The sequence below is a fragment of the Quercus suber genome, unplaced genomic scaffold (assembly GCF_002906115.3).
Source record: "Quercus suber isolate HL8 unplaced genomic scaffold, Cork oak 2.0 scaffold_106, whole genome shotgun sequence".
Taxonomy (NCBI): domain Eukaryota; kingdom Viridiplantae; phylum Streptophyta; class Magnoliopsida; order Fagales; family Fagaceae; genus Quercus; species Quercus suber.
This window is the reverse complement of record NW_027069571.1, coordinates 1-24,486: the sequence shown is the minus strand read 5'-3', so window position 1 is coordinate 24,486 and position 24,486 is coordinate 1. Positions and strand designations below refer to the sequence as shown.

At 32.3% G+C, this 24,486-nt stretch overlaps 2 protein-coding genes and 1 long non-coding RNA gene across 3 annotated transcripts; 2 read left to right on the top strand and 1 right to left on the bottom strand.

Annotated features, from left to right (window-relative positions):
* Positions 1-12,117: 12,117 nt before the first annotated feature.
* On the bottom strand, positions 12,118-13,462 carry LOC111984812 (uncharacterized). The gene is made up of 3 exons (XR_002879960.2): positions 13,067-13,462; positions 12,510-12,586; positions 12,118-12,375 (listed from the first exon to the last, which is right to left on the bottom strand). It is a non-coding gene; the product is annotated as an uncharacterized LOC111984812 (long non-coding RNA).
* Positions 13,463-16,760: 3,298 nt separating this feature from the next.
* Positions 16,761-18,625, top strand: LOC111984832 (exopolygalacturonase-like). Its single transcript, XM_024016454.1, has 4 exons — positions 16,761-16,820; positions 16,944-17,255; positions 17,780-18,292; positions 18,398-18,625. Exons 1-4 carry the CDS (start codon positions 16,761-16,763, stop codon positions 18,623-18,625), a joined length of 1,113 nt encoding a protein of 370 aa, XP_023872222.1.
* Positions 18,626-20,914: 2,289 nt separating this feature from the next.
* Positions 20,915-24,234, top strand: LOC111984849 (sodium/hydrogen exchanger 4; the record flags this gene model as incomplete). The annotated part of the gene is given in 8 exon segments (XM_065775151.1): positions 20,915-21,213; positions 21,992-22,110; positions 22,372-22,469; positions 22,577-22,636; positions 22,764-22,810; positions 22,901-23,095; positions 23,969-24,015; positions 24,168-24,234. Coding segments are annotated over 8 exon segments (843 nt in total), but the record flags the coding sequence as incomplete, so codon positions are not given.
* Positions 24,235-24,486: the final 252 nt, after the last annotated feature.

Here is a 24,486-nt window from a genome sequence, read left to right as displayed (position 1 = left end):
GGGTAGCATGTAGATTTTGTAAGGCTTCAATTACACCTTTGAAGTCCCCCTCAAACATCAAATAGTTGTGCAAACCATTTATTTCATATGACAATGGCATGCGCAAATTGCATAATAAATTATTAAGTTTGTTGGCTATATAATTTGCTTAAAATACGACTCTCTTCAAGGGTGGCTTTGAAGTAAATGATATTTAATTTAGATAAAATCAAAACTAGAATTTGAATGTGCTACAGCCCATTTCTGCTATTTTATTAATTACTAGGAATTCATCTCTTCATTTTTTGTGAATAAATTAGGTATTCATCTCATATACGCAAATAGTTGAAGAAAAGAGATTGATGGTACATATCAAGTTATTCATTATCAATTTAATTATTATTTCTTATAAAATTTCATGTCTTCTCTAATATATAAAATAATCTTTTTAAGGCCAGAAAATGCATATAATATAAAAGTTTCCGTATATAATGGCTGTCAAAGGGCAAGAAAAACGTTTAAAACATCCATTTGATGGAACTAAGGTTACTGACAAGAAAACCATATGCACGATCAAGACAAAATCAATCTCTCTGAGATGGTCAAATGTGAATCAAGACCAGTATATATGAATTGCATTGTCTGTAGTAGTTGAATTTTTTTTTTTTAATCAATTTGAAAATCGAAATGCTTTACAGTTCACAGCCAGATTTTCTTTGCGTTTGGTTCCTTCCAATCTAATATTGTTCTAAATCCTCACCAAATCAATATTATAAATTAAACAATTAGGGAAAATGTGAATGCCAAAACCTCATGGTCAAATGCAGAGAGAGTAAACCGAGAACACTGTCCATTTCATTACTGATTTAACAAATACAAATAGCCTCAGATCACTAGCTAAACATTAATTAAATATAAGGGGAAAGTTCTAATCACATAGTTTACAAAAAGCTATGAGCCTTTTGTCCTATTACAAATTTACAATATAATTGGGGCAGGAAGTTTCTCTGGCCAATAAGCCCATATGGTATTGGTAGCAAATGGAGAGGATCATGATGAAAATAGACAGAGGGTATGATTGGTCCACGTTAGCAAAACATTTTGGTAGGATCTGATTGTATAATTGAGAGAAGTTGATGTTCTGTAAATGGCTAATGTACACAACACTAAAGTCTAAAAGCCGCGTATGAGGGCCACAGAAGAATTGTTCAAAGTGATGAAAAATGGACAGTGAGATTTGGGCATGTATGTTTGTGTGCTGATCATGACCTTTTTTTGTTCAAACTTCAAAAATAGGAATTATGTGAAACAATGTTCTAAGCTATTGTGTTTGCTTGTTTATCGAGTAAAGAACAAAAATAGGGACTTGGTTAGTCCATATCAGACCCAACATGGCATGAAAAATATCATTCTAAATCCTTTTATTCAACATTCATGTGAATCACATATGATGATAAGCCTAAGCAGTGGCCAATGTTATGCTGCTGGTCAAAGTTTTTGAGCATGTAGTTTTTAACCTATTATTACAAGAGATAGAATTTTTCTTCAAATCAATTTAGCGAAACTTTTTCTTTTCTATAACCCACAATGTGAACAATTCACATGTTCAACTACTTGTACTTCTTGTTTCTCAATTAAAAAAAAAAAAATTACGTGTATTTTAATTACATTCTCTTTAATTGTCATGTAAAATATTTAGATAGCTTAATGAGTTATATAATTAAAATAAACATGAATTAGTGAATGACCATTTAAATTGTCACATAATAAATTGGAAGAAATTATTTCAAACAAATTTTGAGAGATTTTTGTCTAATAATAATAATAATTAGTGGTTATAACAGCTGTTTATTTTACTAGCAATATGTTTGAATTGAAGTCAACAATTAAGGGATATTAGTTTATTGAGGAGTTGATCCAAGCACATTGATAGTTTCTAAATAGTTATAATTCATAGCACATTTGGAAGGCAGGCTAGTGATCCAAGCACATATATATTTTCTTCCACCCACTTAGCACATTTGGAGGGCAGGAAATTAGTGATTTAACCACATATATATTTTCTCCAACCCACTTAGCACATTTAGGTTTCATTTTTTTTAGCTCAAAAGACAATAGCATTTCATAAACGCATATATTTGGTGTTTCCTAAGTTTTACAAAGTCGCACTTAACGGCTCATTATCATGATTTTACGCGTTAACACATTGCCCTTTAAGTTGAGATTGGAAAAACCCAGCTATAAAAGCAAGTTTTCAAAATGCCCAAAAACATGAAGTTGAACCAAACTAACTTCTAGTGATCCAAGGATGTTGATATATATTGATTAGTTTTTTTCAATCCACCTTGCATAATTGTCAAGTGAGATTGCATAATGACAAATTCCCTAGTTTTGGTTTTGGCGTCTTCTACATTTTTTTTTTTTAAAAATTTGCATTGAAGCCTGCTACCTTTTTCAGATTCTCGACTTTTAGGGGGTTTAGAGATAAAGACAGCATTAGAAAATTAATTTATGTGCTAGGCCCATGTGCAAATTTAGCTCTATATAGATATAATTCACACTTCTCAGGGTGTGGCACATGAGAAAATAATGTGATTAGTGATCACTAATTACCATTGTGTTATAAGTGTTGACTACTTTGGCAGAGTGCTCAAAAAATGTGGCACTCTTCCCTAAGTGGAGATAATTACACCAAGGTCCATTTTACTTGGTTGGGCAGAATGACCAACAATGCAACTCATAGCTCTTTTTATTATTATTATTATTATTATTATTATTATTTTTTTATAATAAATTTTTTATCTGAATGTGTGTGTATGTGTTTGTGTGTAACTTAAGGCGCCTCCTTATTAACAGTAGAAAACTAGTAACATTTCACCATTGCGTTTATAAATTGATTTTCTGGTCCAATCTAAATTAGAAAACCCTTTCAAAAACTTTCACATTGATTGAATGGTGTGGTTGATTATGTTCAGGTGCCCAACAGAGAAGCATGGCTTGGAAATTGGACAGTGTTATGATGTTATCACTTTGAAAAGGTGAGCAATTGAGAGCATCCTCCAAAGATTTCCCTTCTTTCATACTCTGTCATATAAATATACCATGTATGTAATAATATTAATGTGGGGTCTAATTATAATCAAAGCAGCAGTAAAAACCAACAGGCCTTCACACTTGGGAAAAGCAAGAAGGCCTACCCATTTGCCCTCAAAAGCAATAACTACTAGTATGTGGACAATGATAACCAAACCAATTAAAGAACCAAGTCAGACTGTGGTTGAGCAAATGCAAATGGGTTAGATGATTTTTCAAAATACTTGTTACACACGTCTTGTTGCACACATATTTACACATGCATAAATTAACCTAAAAATGTAACTTAAAATTATAATTTTTACTTGAAAATCGTGACTTTAAGTCATATTTTTAGGGCAATTTTTGCTTAGGTAAAGATGTGTGCAACAAATAATATGTAATAAACACTACTCTTTAGTCAATAAGATTGTGTAGCTTGTGACAAAACCAAGCAAGTTAAGGTCGGGTAATTATTGAGTACTCCCAGAGTACTATAAATGTATGTTGTTTCCTCTCACATAACTGTGGGTTCCAGTAATTAAATTTATGATGAAACCTATAATTTATGTAAGAGGAGGAAGTACGCATTTACGATACTCCCGAAGTATTCAATAATTTTCTGTTAAGGTAACTTTGATTTTGCTAATTCTGGAATATTGGAATATGTTATAGACAGACCATAAAAAAACCAATCAAACAAGCTGGTCAAGGTCACTTTGCCGAGCTTGGTGCTAACCTAAGACGTGCAACCCACGTATTGTCACCAATTTGTTGATGTGAGTACTCCACCTGGATAGTGGATAACATTCCAAGCCAATCTTTGCCACCAAAAATATAGTGACATACCTAGTTTTGACCTTGGCCTTCAAGAACATATATATCCAAGTTGATGTACGACACAATTTACTATTTAATTATTGTAATTTATTATTTTTGGTATTTTTATGTAAAAAACATTATTTTAGGTTTAGGTGATTTATTTCCTTGTTTTTAGGTGCATTTAATGCTTTTTAGGTCAAATTTGATTCCTGATATGGTTAGGTATCAATTAGGAGTTATTTTAGAATATATTTTCTTGTTTGCCAAGTTTTATGGAGCCTTTAAATAGGCTCCTAAGTCTATAAACGTTTTTCAGAGATGATTGAATAAAAATAAAAAAAGGTGAGGCTTTGCTTTTCTTTTGGTTCTTCAAGAATTGTGAACTTATCAGGGATTCTTCCTTGTGGCGTTTAAACTTTACACCTTTGGTTTGTGATTCAATTATAATCATTGGGTCAAGGTGTTACTTATACCTTTGGTTCGCGTTTCGATTATAAACATTGGGTCAGGTTTCTATCAAAAATCTGAATTTTAGCTTTCTTGGGCAAGTATTCCAATATTTTTGTTGGGTCTCAAAGCATGTCGATTGAGGTTCGCATCATTAGATATTAGAGCCTTGATTTACCCTGGTCTGATGGCTAACCGGCGAGACAGTGACCACCATAACAATGACGACGGTGACTATGTCAACAACCCAGTCCTCACTAGAGCTGAGTTCCTTAATTTTCGTGATGAGAATCACCAATTTTGTGAAAAGAGTTAGAAAATTATAGGCAAAATCCAGCAAAAGATTGCTACTTTTCTTGCTAGGAAATCATCTTGCAACAACAATGTTCGATAATCGATATATTCAAAGACGCACTCCTAACTACAAGAAAATTCCATTCTTTGACGGAGATATGTGTAAGTTAGATTTTATCGACTGGCTTCTTGATTTGGAAGAGTATTTTAATTTTTGGAAGATTTGTAATGAAGAAAAAGTGCAGCTTGCATTTAATAAATTGGACGATGAAGCAGAGGAATAATGGGAAGAAGTTCAAATTGATAGAAAGCAGAAAGGTAAGCATCCAATCTGCTCTTGGCAAAGAATGAAAAGAGTATTAATTGATTTATGGTTTCCTAATGACTATTATGATATACTAGATTATACAAGTGTTGATTATAAATGTGAATATGCATATGAAAAGCAATATATTCAAAACCAAAATTATGACAGCCAAGTCCATGTGTCAAGTAAAGGAAAGGATTTGAGGGTTGAGAAGAAGCAGCCTATTTCTAAAGAAAATTTTGAAGTGGTTAAAAAAGATCAAGATTTGCTACAAGTTATTGAATTGAAGATTGAAAATACCACTTGTCAAAAATTTGAAGAAGAGGTCAAAGAAATGAAGGTTGAGTTGATTGTGAATAATGACAGGAATGAAGAGATGGTAATTATTGAGAACATTGTAGAAGATTCAATTGAGGTCAAATATGAGGATGAGTCCACAACTCACAATCCTCAAGTCTCAGTTGATTTGTTGAAGATGACTACACAATATGTTGATTTTCTTGGAGTAGAAAATTTTAATTTTATTATCAACCCTTTGTTGATTGATGTTGCAAATAAATTGAAAGTAGATGAGAAGAAATTTTACGCTACACTTTATGAAGGATTCAAGTTTCAAAACCGGATCAAGTTATTAAAGCATTTGAAGTATTTGTTTATTTGGAGCGGAAGATTTCATATTTCAAAGATGAACTCGAGGACGAGTTTGATTCAAGTGGAGGGGTCTGATTTACGACACAATTTACTATTTAATTATTGTAATTTATTATTTTTGGTATTTTTATGTAAAAAACGTTATTTTAGGTTTAGGTGATTTATTTCCTTGTTTTTAGGTGCATTTAATGCTTTTTAGGTCAAATTTGATTCCTAATATGGTTAGGTATCAATTAGGAGTTATTTTAAAATATATTTTCTTGTCTGTCAAGTTTTATGGAGCCTTTAAATAGGCTCTTAAATCTGTAAACGTTTTTCAAAGATGATTGAATAAAAATCAGAAAATGTGAGTCTTTGCTCTTCTTTTGGTTCTTCAAGAACTGTGAACTTATCAAGGATTCTTCCTTGTGGCGTTCAAACTTTATACCTTTGGAGCCTGATAATCTGATAACCCTGGCCCATCTTATATCTGGCCCAAGGCCCATGCCGAGGATCAAGGAATGTCCGAGAAGGAACACAGGTAGCCCAAGCTGCCAAGAAACATCGCTGAGGACGATGTCGTCCTCGGCCAGCCGAGACCGTTGGGAGAAGAAGTAATCAACCACCAGGAACAGCCTTCCTGAGCATCCAAAGAGAAAGGGCAAGTGCAACGTGTCAGCCATGGAAGCATGGTGGAGGAGCAAGTCCAGGACGAACTGTCACCTCTACATTAAATGCCCACAACTAACGTTCTGGCCGCATTAATGAGGAGATGACCCCCGAACAGCGCTGCCTTGGTTGCCGCAACCCACAGGAAGGATGAAAAGGCGGCTAATGGGACAAGCACTCAAATAGCGGCCTGGTTGATCAACAAATGTAGGGCTAGGATCAGTTGAGGGGGGATATATAATGTAAAGAATCCCTCTAGATGAAGAGGAGGAAAAAGGAGAAAGAGGACGGTAGCAACCGGTATTCTCCCATAAACTCTTGTAACCAATCACGAAGGAAGTAATAAGAACCGCAAGCTCCTGAGAGAAGAGCTGAGGAGCTCCATTGTGTATTTTAACCCAAGTTCATGCCATTCAATCCACACGCAACCAGGCCTAGCCATTGCATCCCTCGCTAGGGCCTAGTTATTGAACTCGCTCTCTACAAATTCATTGTAATGGGCCAACCGGGCTTGAGTCCACTCTCTCAACAGTAGAAGTGCTCAAATTCGGTCCCTACAATACCTTTGGTTTATGACTCAATTATAATAATTGGGTCAAGGTTTGTTACTTATACCTTTGGTTTGCGTTTCGATTATAAACATTGGGTCAAGGTTCTATAAAAAATCTGAATTTTAGCTTTCTTGGGCAAGTATTCCAATATTTTTGTTGGGTCTCAAAGCATGTTGATTGAAGTTCGCATCACAAGTTCTTTAACTTCACCAAGATTGCATCGAATTGTACCAAGTTATATTCGTTTTATATATTATTATTGTTTGGTAGATTGAGGTCCAAAATTATTTTTATTTGACCAAGTATTGAGAATCAAAATAAGTATCGACTCTCAAAAGAAACTTAAGCAAATATAAGGCCAAGTGGCCAACATTCTTCGAGATCTTTAGTAATATATATATATATACACACACATTAATAGGTAGATAGTATTAGAGGAGAGATGAGGATTGAGTGACATATATAAGATACTTTAAAAGATGTTATCACTTAAACGAATACAAATTTCCTATCTCACTTTATATGTTTTACTTTATACTTCACCAATCATGGTATGCTATGTAGTTAATTTTTTCCATTTTAAACTTTAATATTTTATAAGAAAAGTCAAATGAATACATGAAAAGTAATGATTGTTAGAGTATAAAATGAAATATCAAATGTGGGATAGGAGATTTGTATTTCTCCAACTGTAGTAAATATTGTCACATAACATTAGTCAAGGATATTGAGGACAAGTAGATTATAATCCTTATTGAACCCGGGCCTATTCAAATCAACCCTCCCCACTCCCCCTCCCCCCAACAACCAAATCAACCCTCTACATACATGTACGTAGAGGGTTGGTCCAGCACAATCTAAGGAATTGTCTATGCCTAAACCCACTCCAACTTGGATTGTTGGATTGGTATCTTCTAATGGTGAAGTTCCAATTTTAACAATAGTTTTTCATGATTTGTGAATTGTTACGGATAAAGCTTAATTACTAACAAACACATATCATCAATTATAAAAAGATTCACATATTTTTTGAGGATTCAAAGTTAGTTAAGAATAAGAAACTTCATTATATTTTCACTAAATTGATCATTTGATCCTTCAATTGAGAATTTATTTCATTATACAAAATATCTAATCAACAACGATGCTCAATTATGAAGTCCTCTTACTAATGGCCAAAAGAACACCCAAATATATCCTTAAAATAGAGCTAGACAACACAGAAGCACACTATTTCCAAGTTCCACACTTTTATGGCATGTTTGGATGTTTAAAAAAGGAGGGAGAGTAGAGTAGAGGGAGGGAGAGTAATGCAATTACCTTATTTGGAAGTTTTTTAAAGGATGAGGGGGAGGGGTTTGGAGGAGTTTGGAGGGGTTTGGACTCCCTCTAATCCCCCAATTTTAATTCCCCCAAATTGGAGAGATTTGGAGGGGGAGTAGAGTACATAAACTATTGACCAAGTAAATTACCTAATTTACCCTTATTATATTAACAAAATTACACAAGGGGAAGGGCTAATTAATCCCTTCCCCCTTACTAATTTTAAAAACATCCAAATAAGGTGGAGGTGAATCATTCTCCTCTACTCTCCTCCCCACTACTCCCCTTCCCTCTACTCCCCTCTACTCTCCTCCCTCTCTAAACTTCCAAACAAGCCATTAATTTTGGATTCCAAATAAGCCAACCACCAAAATGTCATATGAAACACATAGTTAAAATACATACATCATTTGCATTCTTTTAGTGGACATTATAGGATTTGTTTTTGTTTTGATAGTAAAAAATTATTTATATTTTTGTTTTGGAAGGGGGCCATCATATATGAACTAAGCGAGCACTTTAACCTTTTGGTTTCTGGATGACTAATTTCCAAATTTAGATTGGCTCAAATATGAAAATTTAAAAAACTTCATATAACATCTCTTATCGTATATTAATAAAGAAATTTCAAAAGGCTAGGGGCCCAATTAATGCTCCCTAGTCTAAGCATGGATGGTTCCTTCTCTACATACCGAATTACTGATACAAGGCCAAGTTTCTTCGTGCTATTTGGCAACGTACATTTTTTTTTTTTTTTTTATTAGTAGATTGTGCTGGAGGGGGAAAATGGGAATCGAATCATAAATATAGGAATATACCATCGTTCTATCACTTATATCCCTTTAATCCCCTCTAGCAACATACAATTAAAAGAACCCTTAATAGGGTTATTTTATTTTATTTTATTTTTCTAAGTCATAATTAATTAAGAAGGACGCCAAAATAAAAAAGGTTAAGTTTTGACTTTTGAACATAGGGTCCGTTTGGATAGCACTTATTGTTGCTGAAAGTTGATAAAAACTGATTGTTGCTGAAAACACTGTAGCAAAATAATTTTTAAATGTGTGAATAGTATTGTGGGACCCACTTTTATAATTAAATATTGCGTGAACAGTGCATAAACAGTGCGTGAACAGTGCACGCACAGTACATGCACAGTAAATTTTGTCCAGTAAGTCAGCAAGTGCAGCCAAAAAAAAAAAAAAAGAGAAAACGCAAAGCTGGAAACGCACCGCGAGGAAACGCGCTATCCAAACCGGGTCATAATCTTAGCAAACGACTATGCCTAAACTCACTCCATTGGGCTGGTATCTTCTATATGGGCTTAGCCCATTTCATTAGAGGAGTGATTTTAGTAAAGATAAATTACACAGGAAATTATTGTCTATTTCCAGAGTACTATAAATGCATACTCTCTTCTCTCACATGAATGGTAAGTCCCACTAATTAAATTCATGATGAGATCCACAGTTCATATGAAATGGGAGAGTACACATTTATGGTACTTCAGAAGTACCTAATAATATTTCCAATTACACCTAGCTCATTTTTTCTTGGGCAGTTACCTTTATGAAAGACTGCATTGATGAACTCCTTAACCCATATATATATATATATATATATATTGATAAGGACAATTACAAGAGTTAGTGCAAGTAAGTAGCTAAATTAAGGACTTCCTAGTTTTCCTGGTTACTCGCTAAAGGCAAAACCATTGATCCACTTGCTCTAAAATATCAAAGAACCATGACACTGAATTAGGCACAAATACACAATGATCCATAAACAGTGACATATATAAACTAAAAAAAATTATTAATTAAATTAAAATTAAATTACAAAATTTAAGTAAAGTTTTTCTATTAAAAAAAAATCATATATAAGTCCAAAATTAATTGAATGGAAGATGGTAGATAGTAATGTAACTAATATAAAGGAGATGTCTAATAAAAAATAAGAATTGGCAATCTTAGGAACCTTATAATGTTATCTGTATTCTTCTTCTTCTTCTTTTTTTAATTATTTTTTCATGCTACCTTAATTGTTTCAAGTGGAACATTGCTTTGTCAAGGATGGAATAATCCTAAATATGAATGAAACCTCTCTAAAAATAATAAAAGGCTAGTGATATGAATGCCTTGGTATATAGTAAAGAAAGTGATGGCAGTTATTTTGAAAATTAATATTTAGTATGGAATGTTGTGTTTGTTGATCATTGGTGTTGGTTTTATTTTGTATGCATTCCAATTTGTGACTATGCAGGCTTTGGAAACTGGGAAGCTAGCTCAAGGTGGAGTTGTTACTGAGGAGAGTGCAGGAAACACTGCTATCAGCCTTGCTACAGTTGCTCCTGCCTATGGATGCAAATGCCATGTGGTTATCCCTGATGATGCTGCTATCGAGAAGGTATATATGGAAAGTATTCTTAACGAGCAATGTTCTGTGTTTCTGCTACGACAGAGATTTTTGGTAAAAGAGTTCATTTTATTTTAAACATGAAATTTGAATGTGATGTTATCCTCAACTTGGATGAGTTTATCTGTGGAAATTTACTAGAAAATATTAGCGTTTTCATTGTTGAACATGGTGAATCAGGCCTAGTTCAGTTGATTTTGATACTGTTTTATAATCTGGTCATTTTGCAGTTTGCACTGCTTTGGATCCAAGTTGATGCTATGCAACTTTATGTTGTGCTCTTGAACTCCCTGTAGTGTGGTGGTTACAAATTAAAGAGTATTTATATCATGCTGGGATTGGATTTATTGTAAGTGCTCGTTTATCACCGAGCAATATTTGGCTTAATTTTTCAAATGACATGATATGGAAGTTGAATGAGTAAAATTGATTTCACTGCATTATAAGTTAACCTACTTTCTATCAAAAATCATCATTTCCATTATTTTATTAATAAAAACATGTAGCATTTGGATAAATCTACTCCATTAGCCTAGTTCTTTAGTATTATCATCCCTTAATGATTTTTTTGTAGCGTTTCATTGTTGCAAATTGCATTTTGAATAAAGTTTGTTGTCTCAAACCATAGAATTGTTTCTATGCCTAGCTAGGAGCTACTTGCAAACATGCTTGCCCTGTGAACTAAAAAGGGGAAATTAGAACAATAACACTCGGATGATAATCTTTTAGGTATGCGCCTGTTCTAATTGCAAAGTTCAACATCTGGGATCTAATATCAAGATGCATTCCTCTCAATGAAAGCCTAAAGTTAGAATCAAGGAAAGGCCTTATGATTAAGAAATGAGAAAGGATTGCAATCATAAACCCCTTCCTAAATTCCAACTCCAGGCTTTCAATGAGAGGAAAGTATCATGATATTACATCCTAGACGCTAAACATTGCAGTCAGAATAGGCGCATTCATCATCCACATGTTAATGTTAAATTTCACCGTTTTAGTTCACTACACAGGGTAAACATGTATCATGTATGTAAGCTAAGCAGCTCCTTGATAGGCATAGAAAGAATTATATGGACACTGCAAACTTATTCAAAACGAAATTTACAACAATGGAAAGATACAAAGAAATCAATAAAGGGATGATAATATTAAATAACTAGACTAGTGGAATAAATTAATCCAAATGTTACATGATTTTATTCAAACATAATGAAAATAATGGTTTTGATAAAAAAATTTGACTCATTCAACTTCCAATTTACTCCTTGGTTTGAGTTTGTTTGGATGCTAGCAGTAGCAAGGCCATATGACTCATTTGGGTTTGGGTCAAAAAACGAATGGTCCTAAATGGGTTGCATAAGGGTATAGTCAATTATGTTATAGGTCGATTTAATCAGGTTATGAGTTAATCTTATTTTTTCATATGCAAAAAATAATAAAATAATTTTGATCATATTGTCTTTGTCTCTCTTTCAGTCAAACAAGAGACTTGCCATGTTTTATTCAGTAACATTGTTTGAAGTAATCATAATGAGCATGCATCGCATGTATAATGGATCATGCAATTCTGCCGTAAAATGTCTTAAGTTATGTATTTGAGAATACTCAGAGATATAAGCATGCCATGGGCTTTATAATACGACGCATAGACAAATATCCAAGATATAAAAGACTAGTTCCAGTACTTCCCTTGTTTGAAGCATACAGTGGGTTAAAGGAAAGCTTTAATTTTAAAAGGGTTGCTGCAACTTCTTGAAAAATAGGCTATACGAGCACTTCAATTGTGCACTGAAAATCATCTCTAAACTGCTACTAGTAGCATCAAACTTTAGCTCAGCACCTCATCTTCCATCACCTCTCATGGTCCTCAACAATAAGTTGGAAGTACATATGTTAGTTCCACAGCAATGAAAACAATAACTATCATAAGGCAATGAACGAGATGATGTATATGGGTGAAGTTGTATATGGTATAAGCTTATGTGATCCCAGAGTTTTACCATAGATTATTAACTGCCGCTAGCGCATAAATTTTCTGCTGACAGCACTACGTAGTATTCTCTAAAATTCACAAAGGCTGTTTAAAACATATTAAACACTATGAGTGAAACCCACAATCTTATATAACAATTATAACAAATACAAATCAAACAATCCAATCCCATAACTCATAGAGGCAATATACAAAACACATGGCATGCAACAAGAAGAATGTTTACATTCATACATGTTAAAACCATCCCAAATGCAAAGGAACACACTTTTTAAAACAAACTTATTTCAACAAAAGAAACAACGGAACCCATTTGATTGCTCTAGGAAACTAACCCTCAAATAACTATTAGAAAATTAGACAACCAAATTCTTCTATCAAATAAAAAATCCCTATATGAATTGGAATTTCGGACTTTTAGCAAAACCCTTGTTACCCAAATCCTCATAATCCTCAAATCTTCTATTATTCACCAAACGCATCAAGCATTAACCATAAACATCATAAAACAACAAAACCCAAAAGATTTCATAGAATAAATTAAGAGAAAACTGAAATTTTTACCTTGGGTTTCATCTACTTCAAAATCTCATGGAATTTGGCTACTAGGAGGATTAATGGAGAGAACTAACTCCTCACTATGGAGGACTTGACTTGAGAGAGGAAAAATGAGGAAGGAGACATTATTCTCATTGAAAATTTTCATTTTTAATAGACTGTCATTGCTATCTGTGGGATTGTTCCCCAAGGCAATTGTATCAAATGGGAGAGCAATTATGGCATTACAAGAAAAAACTAGGGCAGGGTGGTGTTTATTATACACACAAGTTTAAACCCACCGATCAGATAAACTGAAATCGTTTCAGTTCAGTTTATGATTGTGTGTAAACTTGTATGTAACATAATGAAATTCCTGATTGAGTAAACATGTACGCAGTTCAAAAGAAACTGAATTACGTACATAAATGGACAAGATTAACATTCCCACTTCAATATATATGGGAAAAATTGCAAACTAATACTAATTCCTAAACAATTTCGTTAGTTAGTATCATTTTCAAACTATGTAAGAAACTAACATCTCGATTGTGTAAGGCTTAATTTTGGTGTGTTAAATCGAGTATAAACAACTCGATTTCAAGTGGAACTCGAGTTCTTCCCCTACACAGGCATCCAACCAAGAAACATCGAAGACACCTAACTTAGAAATCAAGCCCCCAAAACTCAAGACAATTCTTCCCTTAAAATAACGATCTTAAGAGCAAAGCAGAAACCCAAACCCAAACCCTTAAAATAACTATCTCGGAATCAAAGCAGAAAAACCCAAACCCAAAAATTGCAATCTTAGCCCTGGGTTTGACGCTCTCGGCATTGGAGCTGCTTGAGTTTGATGATCTTAGCTTGGGTTTGACAATCTTGGCACCAGAATGGCTTGGGTTTGACGATCTCAGCACCGGAGCTTGGATTTGTTGATCTCGGAACCAAAGGTTTGTTGATCTGGGTTGTGTTTTCTGGTTCGTTTTCTGTGTTGATTTCTCTGGGTTGGTCTGCGGTGGGAAATGGGTTTGAAGAAACTCGAGTCTTATAAACTCAAGTTCCACATTGAACTTGATTGTAAACGACTTGATTTGCTACAGTGATCTCGAGCCTTAAAGACTCGAGATGCTAGTTTCCTAAATAATTTGGAAACATTGCTAATTAACGAAATTGTTTGAGAAATGGTGCTATTTTGCAAATTTTCCCTAGGATTTGTCATAAAGGTTTTGTTTGTTCTGTTTGTTTGTTTGTTTTGTTTTTTTTTTTTTTTTTTTGGCAACCAATGAAAGCATTGAAAAAAAAAAAAAGATGAGACTTACTTTTTTTTTTTTTTTTTTTTTTGATAGTTTCTCCTTGCATAAGCAGAGATAATTTTCTTAATACTCAATTTTTTTTTTAATGTTTTCTTGCTCACATATTTGTATGTCTGTCTTTATTTTACACAAGTAACAGTTTTGAAAAGATTTTCCTTAACGTTCTTTACGTGTTCAAACTTGAAACACTCTTTCTACACTATAATTGGTATATATTTCAAATTGTCAGTTTGTATATATAAATACAAAGAAAAAAACATTCAATGCAGTATAGAAATACAAATAATTTTTTAATTTAAAAAAAAAATAAAGAGCTTCAAAACATGTGTGTAACATCTGCAGTTGCATTGAGTTGGATTTGTGAATTTTTTGAACCAACCCAACCCTAATAATAAAGGTTTGTAATTTTTTTTTTCAAAAAGAGAATGGGGTTAGATTTGGTTCATATTGTTAAATTTATTAAAATTTTAGTTCTATATCTACGTTTCTGTACTTGAAACCAGTTAATTAGTTTTAATATATTCATAAATTACCTTTATTTTTAATTTTCTTTACATAAAAATAGGATTTCTATAATAAAATTAAGTGTGCCCCTTTCTCTCCTTAAAATATTACTTAATTTACTGTAAAAATGGTTACTTATACTTAAATTCTGTCAAGTAATATATTATATGCTCAATTTTAGAATAACTTGAGCTAATTTAACCCATTTGACGTAATTCATGATCAGGTAAATCAACAAATTCGATACTGATCTGAGATTTTCAAATATAAATGAGATGATTTTAAAAAAGGATTTTATGAAAGTTTGGTATTTAAAACAGTTAGAGGGTTTGGGTTTGAAAAACTATTTTCGTCCCAAATTCGAATTGTTTCTATTCTTATAAATGCCAAAAACCTATTGATATTAAGTGTCTGTTTGATAAAAATTATTTTTGCTTATTTTACTATTCAACTTATTTTTGGTACTGTTCATGAGTCATATTACACACTATTTATGAATCTCACTTTGCTATTTCAGCTAACTTTTACATTTATTTACAGTATTTTCAATAAAAAGTTTATAATTTCAGCAAAATAAGCGAATAATAGAATCTAAATTTATATCTAAAGAATTTATCAGCATTCAACATGTACCCCCCTCCCCCTCACCCCCATAGCCTAGTGGGGTTATCTGGGTAGTGATTTATTAGTCTAGGGCGTATATATATATATATATATATATATAAACCTGAAAATCATAGGTTTAGAAGCCCTTATAATTAGCAATGTGTCAAGGCTTGTTATCATAGGTCCAAACTCCATATAAGAACCCTAGTGCATAGGATTTTCATTCTCTCTTCTATTTTGCATTGCTATTTTAGGTCCATGCTCCATATAAGAACCCTATGGCATAGAATTTTCATTCTCTATTCCATTTTGCATTACTACATATCGCGGACCATTTAAGTTTAAGATTTATTGTCCTCACAATAGGATAAACCTTAAGTCATATCCTTGAAAAACCCTAATCATTCATGGGGTTCAATTGTACACATGGCATTCTAGTATTTGAACGGGAGGACTACTAGACATTGATGAGGTGTGGTTCTTCATAAGCACTGAATAATATTTCTGATTTTAGAGTCCTTCTAGGACATAACACAAATTTATAATAAATTCATAACATTCTCAAATTAACCTATCACCTCACAAATGTGCTATTAAAAAAAAAAAAACTGAATGGTAAATTGTAGTGAGCTCATGTGTGGTGGTTGGCTAATTTAAGTATATTGTTGTAAAATCGTTGTGAGTTTTGTTGTCTCCCTAGTTTTATTGTTAATTTTATTTCATTTTTATTTAAGAAAAATCATTATTAAAAGTAGAGAAATTGTAACAATCAAGTAGTATTAGTAGAAAACATGGGTTTAATATCATTTCTTCTTTGTGTTTACCTAACATATCTTAAATTAGACTATCACTACACACATGGGCCATTAAAAAGAAAAGAAAAAACTAAATTGCAGATTGTAGTGGGCTCATGTGTGAGATGGTAGGCTAATTTAGGAATATTGTTTTCAATTGCTGTGAAGTTTTTTGTGTCCTTAACTTTATTGTTGATTTTATTCTATTTTTATCTACGAAAATTTATTATAAAAGCAGAGAAACCAAAATGTAAAGCATTGGGTTAAAGAGTCTTTGTTGTGAAGTTTGTATAGTATTGGGTGGAAGAGTTTTTGTTGTGAAGTATTGTTGTATATCTACAGTTTAGTTTTTTACTCAATAAAATACTATTATCGCTTTGTCAAAAAAGAAAAAGAAAAAGAAAGAAGGTATTAATGGTAGAAAACATGTGTTCAATATCAGTTTTTCCTTGTGTTTACTTGATGTTCTTATTAGCATGTATTTCCGAAGTTGGGTTTGGAAAAATGGTTTTTAATGTGATGAACGATGGTGCTATTGCCGATGGAAATACTGATAACAGTAAGGTAATTTTCACTCAATAGAATTATGATGCTATTAATCTTTTCTTAGATGAGTAGCATTAAGCTTTCTAACAAAACAATATAATTATTTTATAATTTTCTTATTGTGTGTGACTGTATTTGTAGGTTTTTCAAATTGTATTCAACAAAGCTTGTCAATCTGAAGGAAGGAATCTTGTGTTAATCCCACGAGGGACATATATGTTGGCGCCTATTGTGTTGAAAGGACCATGCAAGGGCCAAGTGGAATTTCATATCATAGGGACACTAAAAGCTCTCATAGATGAAACATCTACCATCGATATTAACCATTGGATCACCTTCCAATACGTAGACCGATTGGTACTAAGTGGTGGTGGGAAACTGGATGGCCAAGGTCCCTCTGCTTGGGATGACAATACTTGCAGTAAAAATCCAAACTGCAAAGCTCTTCCCATTGTAAGTTCTTGTTTCAACAAATCCATCTTAAATTAGGCTAAAATGGAGTTGCCCATGATCATGTGGTTGGGCCATTTTTCACGAGTCATTCATAATTTCCCTTTTTACTATGCTTCCATTTAATAGACTTTTCTATCGGTCGTATAGATTCCCAATTCTAGCTATAATGTGTTTTCCTTGTACTTAGATTATGCTCCTTAAAAATAAAAAATAAAAAATTTCTTTCCTCTTCAAAAAAAAAATAAAAAAAAAATATATATATCCCCCCCCCCCTCTCTCCCTCCCCTCGTCTTTTTATAAAAGAAGTTGACTTATTTAGTAAATTTATTTTTGGGTGTAGATTTGATTTATTAATTTACTGGGTACATTTTTCATTTACAAATAATAAAATGACTAAAACAATTCCCATTTAAAAAAATAAGTCAAATAAACAACAAAATTTAATTTGAACACTTTTTAAATATTAATTAATTCTGTTTGAAATGCATATTATTCACATTGTGTGTTTCCCTTATTCTTTTCAGTCGTTGAGATTTGATTTCGTCACCAATTCAAGGATTACTCAACTAACTTCAATCAACAGCAAAAACGCCCACGTGAATGTATTTGCATGCAAAGATATGAAATTCGATCACATCCATATAATAGCACCCAAAGATAGCCCCAATACCGATGGAATACACATTGGTTCATCCAGCAATATTCAAATCTTGGATTCAACAATAGCCACCGGAGATGATTGTGTATCAATGAGTCCTGGTTCTAAAAACATAAACATTAGGAACGTAACGTGTGGCCCGGGTCATGGAATTAGTGTTGGAAGCCTTGGTGGGGGACCTAATGAAGAAGATGTCAGTGGATTAACTGTAACTAATTGCACTTTCATTGGCACTCAAAATGGCTTGAGAGTCAAAACATGGGCTAGGTCTTATGCTAGTAGTGTTTTCAAACTTACCTTTGAAGACATCATCATGGATAATGTCAACAACCCCATCATCATTGATCAACAATATTGCCCATCTCGCAATTGTGAAAAGGTACCTAGCTCTTGTTCAAATATTGTTATATGTGCTTGTTCTTGATTAAATTATATGTTGTATAAAACTTGATTTAGCATGATGGTCACTTTTTTTTATCTACAGGGTGACTCCCAAGTTCAAATTCGAGATGTGAAGTACGGAAACATTAGAGGCACCTCTAGCTCAAAAATTGCAGTTGCTTTTGATTGTAGCAAAGGCAAACCTTGTGAAAAGATTGAGCTCAACAATATTAACCTAACTTACCTTGGTGCTGAAGGAGCTGTGGCATCCTCATGTTCAAATGTCAAAGGTATTGCTAATGGTCAACAACAACCCGGATCTTGCATATAGCACTCCTGCTTGCCGCACAATTCTTGAAATCAAGACAAATTCAAGTTTAATAATCCAACACTCAACCTACGTTCTATTGACAGTATTGTTTTGTACTTGATATTATTGCTTATCCACAAGAAATGTTGTAAGATGTGATGTATTCTACTTCATATTTGTAGTGACTTTGAAATTCAATTCTTAAAAGAAAGTTCCTTTGAAACCTACAGCTATATAGCCTATTTAAGGTGATGAGTCCATTTTATGTTTAATCTGGAGCAATAAGTGGCTTTGTGTCCATGTAATAATATCTTAAAGGGAAAATTGCTCTAATCTCTCTAATATGCAAAGTATTTACACTAATCCTCCCTATAGTGGTTTTAAGTAGATTTTATTTTGGTAGTGGTTTTTGGGTTTGTGTAACATTTCTAAATTTGTAATTAATTTAGTAATTAATTTGTAATTTATTTAGGTCAGTAGCTTAGGTTCCCCTCTTAAGATTCAGTCATGTGGCTACTTAACTAAAAAATACACTTTTATCTAATGAGAAAAAAGTCATATGACAGAATTTTAAGAGAAAAACCTAAGGAATAGTACCTAAATACTATACCTAAGTCTTGCTCATATTTATTTAAGCCTACGCATTATCTTCTAAAAAAAAGACATATCCATTATCAATTCATAGAATTTTTGAATTTCTCATAGATAAGGAGTGAAACAATTTGGCTAAAAATTGAGATACCACTTCCTTGTATGAAAGGAGAAAAAAAATGAATTGGAGAGTCTTTTTGTTTTGACATAATCTCTATATATTAAGAGGATTCAAAAATTTAGTTATGACTTTAAAAATATCAAAAATACCCTTAATTTAATTAGATAATCCTTATTCTTAAAAAATAAAAAATATGGTTAAAATTGTAATTCAACAAAATTGTTTAAAAAAATACCAGATAAACTTTTTTCCTAAAAATTAGCACACTTTCTATTTGAATACATCTGACGCCACTGGCAGCTCTGCATAGAGTCCAGGGTGGTCATAGGACCACCCTAGCCTAGAAAAAATTATTATTATTATGTATAAATTTAAAAATTTTATTATATTTTTATCCTTAAAAAAACTTTGTAACAACCCAAAATTTTTTTTAGGCCCAACTTAACTAAACTTTGGACAAAATTTGGCAATAAACTTGGTTGTAAGTTAAGACTACAACTCCATTCAATATTTTTTTTATTGGTTGTGAATTTTAACAAATCCATCATTTAATTACATTGTCTTCTTATATCCTATATACTTGTAAAATTTCAAGAAGATCAATATAAATAGTTATGTCATCAATCAATGTTTAAATTTTGAGTTTTTGTAGTCTAAAATTATACATAAAAAATAAGTTTATGGATCGAATAATAAATAATATCCGATTGACAAGAAACTTGACACGTGTTTTAAGAACATAGAGAACATGCAATTTAATAGTTAGATTTACAAAATATGTAGCAATGTTAATTTGTTTAGTGAGAGATGTAGCCTTGTGCTACAACTTAGTTTGTAGCCAAACTTTGTCCTTAAACTTTAGTCCTCTTAATAATATATTAGATCCTTATATAAAAAATAAAAAAAGGTCCAAGAAATTTTTTATTTAATTAAAATTTTAAAAGAGATGTAGTTTGCAATATTGATAATGAGATTCTCATGTAGCAATTTCAAAATAAGAAAATTCGTAAAAAGAAATTATAAGACTTTATGTGTTTGTATGTGTGTATGTGTGTGTGTGTGTGTGTGTGTTTTTTTTTTTTTTTTGTCAATGTATAAAGTTTTCTTTTTATTAGATTTTGTATAATTTTTTTTTTTAATGACCACTCTCAAAAAAATTTCTAGAATCGCTATTGTCTCATGCACGTTTGATACATTTTTTCCTAAAAACTAGCACACATAAACTCAATAGCTTACTCATTTTCAAATCCTAAATTTTAATTTCTTAAAAATTTATTCATGTGTAACTTCATTAACAATAAATAAATTTAAATTGAAAAATTACATTAAATTAAAAAAAAGAACCTCGTGCGGAGCCTATAACAACTTATTGAGTTGTCTTAAAAATTAATTTTAGTAACGCCTTTACTTATTAAGAGAGAGAGAGAGAGAGAGAGAGAGGGGCATTTATTAATATTCGCCACTACAAAGTGAACAGTTACAGCTTTACGGGATTAAGGGAAGGCAAAAACAACGACGGTTCTGTTGTTCACATCCAAGTCACCACGTGTTACCCTTTGCATGCAGCTTTTCCTACGTGTCAGCTCCTACTACAAACACTCAACACACTCAGTCTCACTCTCTGTGTGCCTGTGCTTTTTGTTGCTCACAATTTCAAATCTTACTAGTTTTGTCACAAAGTGTTGTTATGGAGATTAAAAGATTGCAGAGCTCAAAGGAACAACAACAAAATAGAATGATGGTGCTGTTTGATTATGTAAGAAACCTTGGTAATCAAGAACACCCACATGTGCTTCTCATAACGGTGTTCGTGGCTGTTCTTTGTCTTTGCTTAATCATCGGTCACTTGCTTGAAGAGAACCGCTGGGTTAACGAGTCCATCACTGCCATTTTGACTGTAACTTCTCTCTCTCTCTCTCTCTCTCTCTCTCTCGTTTAACGAATAAACAAGTTGAATTATATATGGCTGGCTTTTAGATAAGTTGTATTATATGGCTGAATTTAATCTTGTTTTAGGTGCTTAATTAAGCAATTAGAAAATGATCTATTTTAGTTATTTACTCAATAATACTCATCATTTTAACAATTCTCACTCACATTTGAGTATGGATTCTCTCCTCAATAAATGGATCCAATTTATTTGGATTTTTAACTTTTTAAATGGGAGGTAGAGCAGAAAGATGGTTTGAATTTTGATAATAAATAATCAATTGTTCTACAAGCTAAAGTTGTTCTATAGGATGATAAATTTAATAATTTAATCAATATTCCAATGTTGGACAACGAGTCTCAATGTATGTGAGAGAAATGTTACATCTGTTTTATGGTATTATATTTTTTTTAAATGTGTTTGTCTCTGTTTTTTGGGATTAAGGCTTGTTGAAATTAAAGTGACATAGAAAAATATTGTAATGAGATTGTAGAGATATACTGAGGCAGAAGGAAAGAGAAGAAAGAATAATAGTACACAAGAAAAATTCTTTTAGTATTTTTGTATCATTAAAGGACTTAGGAGATGAAAAATTGTTCTTATAGAAATATGAAAGTTAAAGGACAATTATTTTTGCTTTTTAATGGGTTTGATAAATTCAATAGGAATGTGGAAAAATTAATGGTAACGATTTTTTTTTTCTTTAATAATTATGTATGTCACTAAATATGTTCAGTTTAAATAGGGATGCGTAGCTGGAACAGTAATCTTGTTTCTGAGCAAAGGGAAAAGTTCTCACATCCTTACCTTCAACGAGGAATTGTTCTTCATATATCTCCTTCCACCAATAATATTTAATGCTGGGTAATGTTATGCTATCTTTCTTTACTCTTGAATGGTAAAGATACTATCAATTTTACTACAAAAGATTTACAAATTGATGTGCCAAGAGATAATAAATAAATGTTTGAATTACATTTTTATGATTAGTGACATATCAGTAATTTGTAAGGATTATGTAGTGATATTTTTAGTGTCCTAGCATTACTTCTCTTGAATAATTTCAGATGAATTTATATATATATATATATATATTAAATTGCTTGACTCTTCTATATGCTACAGATTTCAGGTCAAGAAAAAACAGCTCTTCCAAAACTTCCTTACTATCATGTTCTTTGGGGTGTTTGGTGTTTTCATTTCTGCTGTAGTTATCACAGCTGGTAACATTTAAATCTTTCCTTTATTTTCTAGTCAAGTCCATGTTCTACTTCCTGTTCGAATTTCCATGAATTCACTACTAAATTTCTGCATACTATCATTGGAATAGGCAGCTGGTGGCTGTTTCCTAAGCTGGGATTTGTTGGTCTGACTGCACGAGAATATCTAGGTCATATTATTGTCTTTGTTACCTCTTATATATCTATAACTTGGAACACCTTTTTATTATGCTTTTCTTTTCTTTTTTGGTAGTTAACAAACATCACTTGCAAATAAATTTTTGTTTTTTGATTCAGCTATAGGAACAATATTTTCATCAACTGATACAGTGTGTACACTGCAGGTTGGTTGGATTAGTAATTATTTCCTTTGTTTTAATTGCGGCGGGCTGCTTTGAATGTTGGATGTTCTATGATACTATATATACATGTAGGTTCTCCATCAAGATGAAACTCCTTTGCTATACAGCCTAGTTTTTGGGGAAGGAGTTGCGAATGACGCGACATCGGTTGTTCTGTTTAATGCAATTCAAAAGCTTGATGTTTCAAGAGTAGATGGCAGGACTGTGCTTCATGTTATTGGAGATTTCTTTTACCTTTTCTTAACTAGTACTGCTCTTGGAGTCATTGTAAGTCTCAATGGTTGAAATGTACTAGCATGATGTTTTGATTAATGAGTTGACCTAATACATATATTACGATGCCATCATATTTTTATGTAACCTGTGACTGAATAATGTTGCTGTAAAATGAATATAGTTGCATGCTTTCTGGTTAAATTTGTTATTTCTACTTTTTAAGGTTTGATGTGCTTGGAGCACATCTCAAAAATACAAATGTCATGTGATGCATAGGATGGGTTTCCCTTAAGAAATATTTACTTCGATGAACGCTACAATCATGTAAATTTAAATCATTGTGCATTTAAAGGAAAACCACCAAAGTTATTCATAAAGAGCAAAACTACCAAAGATTGGCCATAACATACTGGTTTTACCTTTTTCTCAGTGGAGTATTGTAAATAATCTGCTCTTAAATGTACCTTCTCATAAATTTCATTACTTAAAAAAAAAAAAAAAAAAAAAAAAAAAAAAAGATGCAGTGTTAAACAACCTATTTGATGCTTTCTACCTATAGAAATGCTTTTTCGGGAATTTTGATAGGGTATTGAATTAAATAATGACAGATTTGAACTTACACAGTCTAAATTGGCTAGTCACCTGAAGGCAACAACCGCAATTTCTTTTTTTTTTTTCCGCTTCTAACCTCCATATCAGTGTCCTAATTATTACACCTGTAAATAATTCCGGTCTCAATTATTTTGCTTATCCAACGTCCAAAACACAGCATTTGTAAAATTACTATTAATTTATACTTTTGAAGTACATGTTATTGATACATAACACTAGATAATATATCTTTTATATTGTTGCATATATGAATGCCAATAATAAATTATGTATATGTTGGAGAGGATATCGTGTCTTACAACTTTATTTCAGGCTGGACTTGTGGCAGCATATATTCTTAAAACCTTATACTTTGGAAGGTAAGTGCTTCTTTCATAAAATGGTCTTGAGGAGTACTTTTTTTAGTAGTTATAATTTGAATGACAGAGTTCACGCCATTTTCTAAATCTGGAGATAAAGTGCAATTTGGTTTGACAGTGACCTTAATGAAAATACTTTCCTCTGCTTACAGACACTCAAGCATCCGCGAAATTTCTTTGATGATTTTAATAGCATATCTGTCCTACATGTTGTCAGAGGTAATTACATGTATTTAAATGGACACTCACTTTTTATGTTAATTATATCTACGCTAGTGCAAAACTTCTAGATTCTTGATTCTGAATTTTGATTTGTATGGTGAGCTAAATATTATCGCTAAAATTGATGTCTTTGTCCAACATAATGAACATGAATTTTTGTCAACTAACATCTGAATAGAAAATTTGTGTCATTAAGGACTTTTATGTGATTGCTTGAGGTTAAATAGGAAGAAGGAAACTACTAGTCAA

Bases quoted from the DNA above. Each gene is read 5' to 3' on its own strand.
- LOC111984832 (XM_024016454.1), top strand. From the start codon at position 16,761: ATGGTTTTTAATGTGATGAACGATGGTGCTATTGCCGATGGAAATACT. The intron at 17,256-17,779 runs GTAAGTTCTTGT...TATTCTTTTCAG, and splicing joins ACTGCAAAGCTCTTCCCATT to TCGTTGAGATTTGATTTCGT. The intron at 18,293-18,397 runs GTACCTAGCTCT...TTTTATCTACAG, and splicing joins CATCTCGCAATTGTGAAAAG to GGTGACTCCCAAGTTCAAAT.